The 7,799-nt window shown below is 30.1% G+C and overlaps 1 protein-coding gene across 3 annotated transcripts; it reads left to right on the top strand.

Moving 5' to 3' along the window:
• The first annotated feature begins 1,180 nt into the window (after nt 1-1,180).
• On the top strand, nt 1,181-7,460 carry LOC126583184 (beta-glucosidase 12-like). Of its 3 annotated transcripts, none has more exons than XM_050247497.1 (13): nt 1,181-1,427; nt 1,896-1,965; nt 3,508-3,566; nt 3,855-3,930; nt 4,024-4,101; nt 5,476-5,518; nt 5,634-5,889; nt 6,044-6,159; nt 6,256-6,473; nt 6,562-6,593; nt 6,681-6,783; nt 6,895-7,003; nt 7,122-7,460. In XM_050247497.1, exons 1-13 carry the CDS (start codon nt 1,227-1,229, stop codon nt 7,291-7,293), a joined length of 1,533 nt encoding a protein of 510 aa, XP_050103454.1. In that variant the 5' UTR covers nt 1,181-1,226; the 3' UTR covers nt 7,294-7,460. The 3 variants fall into 3 exon arrangements, with proteins under 3 accessions (XP_050103454.1, XP_050103455.1, XP_050103453.1); XM_050247496.1 differs by having other exon boundaries at nt 1,183-1,427; nt 5,431-5,518; XM_050247498.1 differs by lacking the exon at nt 5,476-5,518 and having other exon boundaries at nt 5,627-5,889.
• Nucleotides 7,461-7,799: the final 339 nt, after the last annotated feature.

Genomic DNA, 7,799 nt, shown 5'->3' with positions numbered 1-7,799 from the left:
GTTGCGTAAGTGCCACTTAGGCAACGAAATTTGTTTCGTCGCTCAAAATCTCATTGCGCAAACTGTTTTTTCTACTAGTGCTTGTAGCTTCTCAGAATATTTATTTTATATAAAAATATTGTAAAGGTTTCATATCCAATCAAAGACTAGTATTAATAAAGGAGAAATTAGGTTTTCATCATTTCTTTTGCTACTCCATTGATTAAAATCATATTTCTTTTCAATTTTTGATCAAAATCCTTGGGTATTAATAGCATCATTAATTATTTCAATAATAAAATATATTTTTATGTCTAAATATATTCATTTAATGTTAAAAATGTTACAATTAGTATATTTATATTTATTACTAAATTTTTTATCATATATTTTTAGTTTTAGTTTGTACCCATTTTTAATTTGTAATTCTTTTTTAACTTGTACCAATTTTCTTTTCTGTTTTAATTTGTACCCATATGTTAATTTCTTTTTGTGCCCATATTTTTTAAAGTTTATTTGTATTTGTACCCATATTTTTTTTTGTATTTGTACTTTTTATTTTGCTAAATGTACCCATGCTAATTATATGTACCCATTCATGTAAAACTTTTTAATCTTAAAATGTACTCATTCTTAAATATACCAATTTGTTATATGTAAAACGTACCCTTTTTTTTATATAAAATCTATTCAATTTTTTTCTAATCCATTTTTAAACTTATATGGGTACATTCTTTTTTCTTTGATTTTAAAATGTATCCATGTCAAGTTTAATCGAAGAAATTTACTAATGTTATTAAGTCTAATATCTTTTTTTTTTGTGATTTTGAAGAATGTACCCATGTTTTGATACAATAATTTTTTTTGTTAATTTTGATGAATGTACCCATGTTTATACACACACACACACACACACACACAATAGTATATTTATATTTTAATATTTTTAATCCCACAAATTAAGGTTTTTTTTATTGAAATTCTCATTTATATAAACAACTAAAATTTCTAATTTTAATTTAAAAAATATAGTAACGTACATAGAAATAAATTATCACATTAATTTCAGGGACCTTAATAAAAAATTAAAAACCAACAAGATTTCAATCAAAGAATATTTATAACTAAGGTCCAAAGTCTCCCATTAATAAATAAACTAGTAGCCATTTAATTAACTCTTTCAAGTGTGTACTTCCTCCTCTTGGATCTAGGCTCTATATATATGAGCACCAAGCCAGGAAGAGCCAATGCATCTAAATCACCAAAACTTACAAGTTATGTCACTGCAATTAGGGTCTCCTCTGTCATGTGTGCTGCTGCTTCTAGTTGGCGTTGCATTGACAAGTAGTAAAGCTGCGATTACGCCCAGTCGTTATGACACTGCTTTCCTCAACAGGAGCAGTTTTCCAGCAGGGTTTATATTTGGCACTGCTTCAGCATCTTACCAGGTCAGTCATTTAACCGATTTTTGTGTGAATTTGGAATAAAAGCTACTACATCATATGTCATAGTATAAGTGGAGAAAGAATATACTTTTCAGTATTCCTCTATTTGTATTATGACATGGGTGATGCTATTCACACATCATTTTACCTTTCACATACTCATCTCAACTTTCGGTCGTCAATCGAAAGAATTGAAGAGGATCAAATGACATATTTAAAAAAAGAGTGTGTGGATAGCATCGCCCAGATAATACGTGATGTACCACTTTGTTTCCAAGGACACTGAAAAAAACTCTCCAATCCTTCTGCAGAGGCTTAGTAATTAATTAATTAATTACCCTTTAATTTGAGTTTTGGTTAGTTTATCAGACTATTCTTTCAATGTCAGACCAAACATCATGCATTAGTGTTGACATTAATTAATATTGGTTTGCACTCTTGTACGTGTGTGTGTGTTTTATTTTTCTCTAGTATGAAGGTGCTGCTAGAGAAGATGGTAGAGGACCAAGCATATGGGACACCTACACCCACAAATATCCAGGTGTGTATGTCTAGTCAAATAATTAGCTACATATGCAGATTTAACTTGAAATCATTTCCAAGGAGTATATATTAGTGAATTCATTCTTTTTGTTTTTAATTAACATTTTTTTTAATGTTACACAAAAACTAATATTTATAACAGGCATATGTAAAGTCTATATACACGCATGATTCACCTATATTATAGATCAGTGAATTAACAATTGTATCAGTTTTGTCTGTATATTGATCCACGTACTTTCGGTATGAGCGACAAAATCAGCCAATTGAGTGTGGCGTCAAAAAAATAAAAGTTAACGTTCGATAGTTTACTTCACGGGTTCCTTCAGTGGGTTTTTAATTGAAAAGTATGAACTGAATATTTTCCATTTCCTAAACCACGTGACTACAATTTGCATGTGGTGTGATTTACAGATATAAAGGAGAGATTCGAACCAATCGAATCATATTGAGCACAAGGTTTCCAGTTTTCAACCCAAAAATTACAAAATCAAAATTTTATTTTCAAATTCAGAATATTCAGAAGTTTTCGAATTTGGTATTGTCTCATAACTTTTGGTACATAATTCGAAATTTTTACATTTTACAAGTTTTTAGATATTTTTTATTTTTCTTGTACATGCAGTTCAATGTATTCCATGTTGGATATACTTGTATATAAATCTTGATAGTTTGTAGTATATTACTAGTATGTTTATGATTTATGTACGAGACAAAATAGTATCTATTTTTGTGATATACACGTAGAATCAAACACACGCTCAGTTTCAATAAATAAGTTTATAATTAAATATAAAAAATTATGAATATTCCTCAAAAGAAACTATAAATAAAACATATACAAAACTAATAATGAATATGATAAACCCAAATTAATTACAAGATACTTCCCGCCCCGTGGATTTCCCCCTTCTTAAAAAAAAAAAAAATCCAATTAACTATTGAGTACCAAAATGCAGAATATTTCAATTTGGATCATGCTTGTATCCCCCTGGGAGATTTTATTTGCCCCCAGGCGATTTTATTTGTCCCCACTTTCGATTAATGAACTTTTACTGTTTAAACATCATAACTGGACCTATTTATTCTTTTTATCATCTGAAGATCATATATACGAAAAACCATTCAATTTTTTTATGCATATGAATGACCAACGAACTCTAAATTGAATGATTTTTCATAGATATGATCTGAGATGATAATAAAGAAACTAAACGGTTCCAATTATGATATTCGGATGGTAAAAATTTGTTAGTTGTAAGTTGGGGGACGAGTAAATCCCCCATAAAGGAACACAAGCGTTATCCTTTCAATTTATTATTTTTTTTATGGGAATAAAAGTGGAAAATTATTCTGCAAGATCCAGTATCAGTCTATGCATGTATGTGTAGTAATTTTTAATCAAATACTAATTGAGAGTCTGTGTGGTGACAAAAGCGACTGGTCGGTGTACATACATACATATACTTGTATATAGGGATTTACGTGGTCATTATGCTCTAAATTAATACTCAAAATCTTCTATGGTGATAATATGCAGAGAAGATCACAGATGGAAGCAATGGAGATGTGGCTAATGATGAATATCACCGTTATAAGGTAGAAATCACATTAACTTTATTCTCCTAGACAATTTGTAGTTGGAAGGGTCCAATTAATAATTATCTTCCAACAACATCATAGGTTAGACTAAATTATGGGGCCTTAAGAAACGGGTCCAATGAATAATTATATTCCAACAACATCATAGGTTAGACTAAATTATGGGGCCTTAAGAAACGGGTCCAATGAATAATTATATTCCAACAACATCATAGGTTAGACTAAATTATGGGGCCTTCAGAAACACAAGACATTGATGATAAAATGTTGTGTTCTTATATATAGGAAGATGTGGGAATTATGAAGAATATGGGGTTGGATGCTTATAGATTCTCTATTTCATGGTCCAGATTGTTACCGAGTAAGTTTATATTTCGCATCCACAATATAATATAACCAAGAATGCTTACATATATATTATATATAATTTAACGTTTATTTTCTCTTATCATAGATGGAAAGCTAAGTGGGGGCATTAACAAGGAAGGAATCAAATACTACAACAATCTCATCAATGAACTTTTACGCCATGGTGATAAATTTTCATAATGTCATTCATTTTTACAACTTTCTTTTTAGGAGAAATTAAGTTTTCTTTCCTTAATTTTTAATTTCATTGATTAAAATTTTATTCTTTTTTAATTTTTGATCGAGGTATAATAGTTAAAATAATTTTTATTATTTTAGGAATCCTATTTGGTATTAATCTTTGCATGATTTTAGAAAGGATTTAATAATTTTGTTATTAAATTTCTTAATTAATACTGAAATTTAACATTTTGTCCTTCAATCAAGGAGAAATTGGTTCACATCCCTCAATTTTTTATTTCTGGAACCTTATTCTTTTTTAATTTTATATCAAAGTCTTTTTGTTGGTCATGGTACCCAGAAATGGAATCCTAGAATGACACCTTATATCTCTGCAAAGTGTAAAGGCATTCATATTATAAATACTAGAACTACTCGGTTTTTATCAGAAGCTTGTGATTTAGTTTTTTATGCAGAAAAATATTTATATGTCAGCATATTTAAATTTTATAATTGAAAGTTATTTAACCATTCTAAATATTTATATGTCAGCATATTTATGGCTATTTTGTATTATATATTTCTTTTTAATTTGTACCCATTTTTTAATTTACAACCATTTTTTTAAATATGTACCAATTTCTTTTTAGTTTTAGTTTATACCTGTGTGTGTGTATATATATATATATATTTTTTTTGTGCCCATATTTTTAAAATTTTATTTGTACCCATATTTTTTTATCTTTTATTTGTACCCATATTTTTTTATCTTTTATTTGTACCCATAATTTATTTGTAATGCACCCATTTTCATTAATGTACCATGTTTTTTTTTTTTTGACAAATGCACCACATTGTTATACAGATGTAAAATGTACCAATTGTTTTACGTAAAATGTTTTCTTAATGTAAATCTTATTCACTTTTTAATTCAAAATGTACTAATATTTAAAATTAAAAATAAAACATTTTTATTTTGATAAAATAAAAAATTTGATCACATTTCACACAATTCAAATTTGAGGAGAAAAATAAGAATCCTATTTGGTATTAATCTTTGCCTGATTTTAGGACGGAGATCGTATTTTTGTTATTAAATTTCTTAATTAATACTGAACTTTAAATTTTCTCCTTCAATCAAGGTATTGAAATTAATAAAGTTTTAGTGTAAGATTTTAGTCAATCAGGAACCAGAACCAAAGGTATTGATTAAAAAAAAAATTATATTCCATTTATTTGAATAAAGAACATTATTACAGAGCATATTCATGAACAATATGCACTCATAAACATAATCTAATCGAAGTTTATGCTTTTACTTGTTACACTCTAGGTGTAAAGCCATTTGTGACACTTTTTCATTTTGATCTTCCTCAAGCTTTAGAAGATGAATACGGCGGTTTCTTAAGCCCTAAAATTGTGTGAGTGAACGACTTTTAACTTCCACAAAATGATCTCTTTAATTGAATGCGAACTAATAGGATATATGGGCTTCAAAATCAGAATGCATTTAATTTTAATTTTTCTAGATTGCAGACAACATTTTCGAGACTATGCAAAACTTTGTTACAATGAATTTGGCGACCGCGTAAAACATTGGATCACGTTGAATGAGCCATGGACCTATAGCAACGGTGGTTATGCTAGCGGATTTTTAGCACCAGGACGATGTTCTGCTTGGCAGCAACTAAACTGCACTGGTGGAAATTCGGCTACTGAACCATACTTGGTGGCACACCACCAACTCCTTGCTCATGCAGCTGCTGTAAAAGTATACAAGGATAAATATCAGGTATTATTTTTGGTCAGAATATTGGGTTGTAGTTGAAAACTTCGATCTGACTCACTAATACTAAGTGATAATACACGATCAAGTAATTTATTAGTGAGATAGACATAGATTGTGGCTTTTACTTGCTCAATCAAACCTGCATGAACATGTACAGGCATCTCAAAAAGGCTTGATATCAATAACACTGGCGTCACTTTGGTTTGTTCCGGTTTCTGACGCAAAGCACCAAAAAAACGCTGCGTTGAGATCTTTGGATTTTATGTTTGGATGGTAAGTATATCGATTAACTCAATTAAATGTTTATTTTCGGATATGTATTATTCACTGGCCAACAAGTTCATGCTTGCAATTTCCATGTTTCTGTAGGTTTATGGAACCATTGACGAGTGGCGACTATCCACACAGCATGCGGTCTCTTGTAGGAAGCCGATTACCAAAGTTTACGAAAGAACAATCCAAGTTGCTAAAGGGGTCATTTGATTTTCTTGGATTAAATTACTATACCGCTTACTATGCAAGTTATGCACCTTCAAACAATTCTGTAAACGCAAGCTATTTAACAGATGCTCGCTCTAATCAATCTCGTGAGTACAAATTAAAAAACTTTCTAGCAATTTAATTCACTTAATTGGAATAATTACACTCTGATAATTAACCATATGCATTGTGCAGCTGAGAAAAATGGAGTCCCCATCGGTCCAAAGGTAACATCAGATTGTTAGCTTGAACTCCTTGTGATTTTAGCATCAAATTTTTCTCAATAAGCTCAATTATCATCAAATGAGTAACAGGCTGCTTCAGATTGGCTATACGTTTATCCAAGAGGAATTCAAGACCTTTTACTCTACACGAAGGAGAAGTATCATGATCCACTCATTTACATTACTGAGAATGGTAATGACTTGTTTAAGCCTAATCGATTGCATAACCAATGTTTCGAATGCATATGGTGAAATACAATGAAGTTCTATAAAACCTATATTTGAAACTACATACACATTGTAGGTGTTGATGAGTTCAATGATCCCAAATTATCACTTGTAGAAGCCCTTAATGACACCCAACGAGTTTATTACTACTATCACCACATATATTACCTTCACAGAGCAATCAAGTAAGTTCTTTTTAACTAATTAATATTAAGGTTTACTATACACTTTGTTTCGGGGAAAAAAAAGAAAACTATATTGACGCCTTCAATGCATTTTAATTTTCGCTTCCATTTTATGTAGGGATGGTGTCAATGTGAAGGGATACTTTGCATGGTCGTTATTGGATAATTTTGAATGGAATTCGGGATACACTGTTCGGTTTGGGATCAATTATGTAGATTACAACGACAACCGAAAAAGGTACCCCAAACTCTCAGCACACTGGTTCAAAAGTTTCCTCAAGAAGTACTGAAGAAATCTGATCGTAGTTATCGTCCATTACATAGATATTCGAAGCTGATCCTTTCTGTATTTCCTTCATTATTATGAAGTTATTTGTCTATGGAACAAAAATAATGGACTTTGAGCAATAAATGTTCATACTATTTTAAGACATTTAGTTATTTGGATTTCCCTTAATTATGGTTCGTCTAATACCTTTTCGTCTACAATATTTTACTTAGAACTTGGATCCAGTTAAACCTTGACCGATGGAGATCTTCTTCATCGCATTTTACAGGCTGTACGGCGAGTTTTAAGTTAATTCTATGACAAACATCCTCAAGAGATCCTGTAGCATATATTATTTGGTGCTGCATATGAAGGTTGTAGAAGCATATATATGTAGTATATGTATACACAGATATGACCTTAAATCTTGTCTTCTTTTTATTTTATTTTATAAAGTTGTTTAAACTGCTGGACAGTTCTAGCTGATAACAAATATCAGATATGCAGAAATGAAAGAAAAAATTGAAC

This window comes from Malus sylvestris, chromosome 9 (assembly GCF_916048215.2).
Source record: "Malus sylvestris chromosome 9, drMalSylv7.2, whole genome shotgun sequence".
Lineage (NCBI taxonomy): Eukaryota > Viridiplantae > Streptophyta > Magnoliopsida > Rosales > Rosaceae > Malus > Malus sylvestris.
Note: the sequence above shows the minus strand (reverse complement) of the source record. Positions and strands in the feature narration are given on the sequence as shown.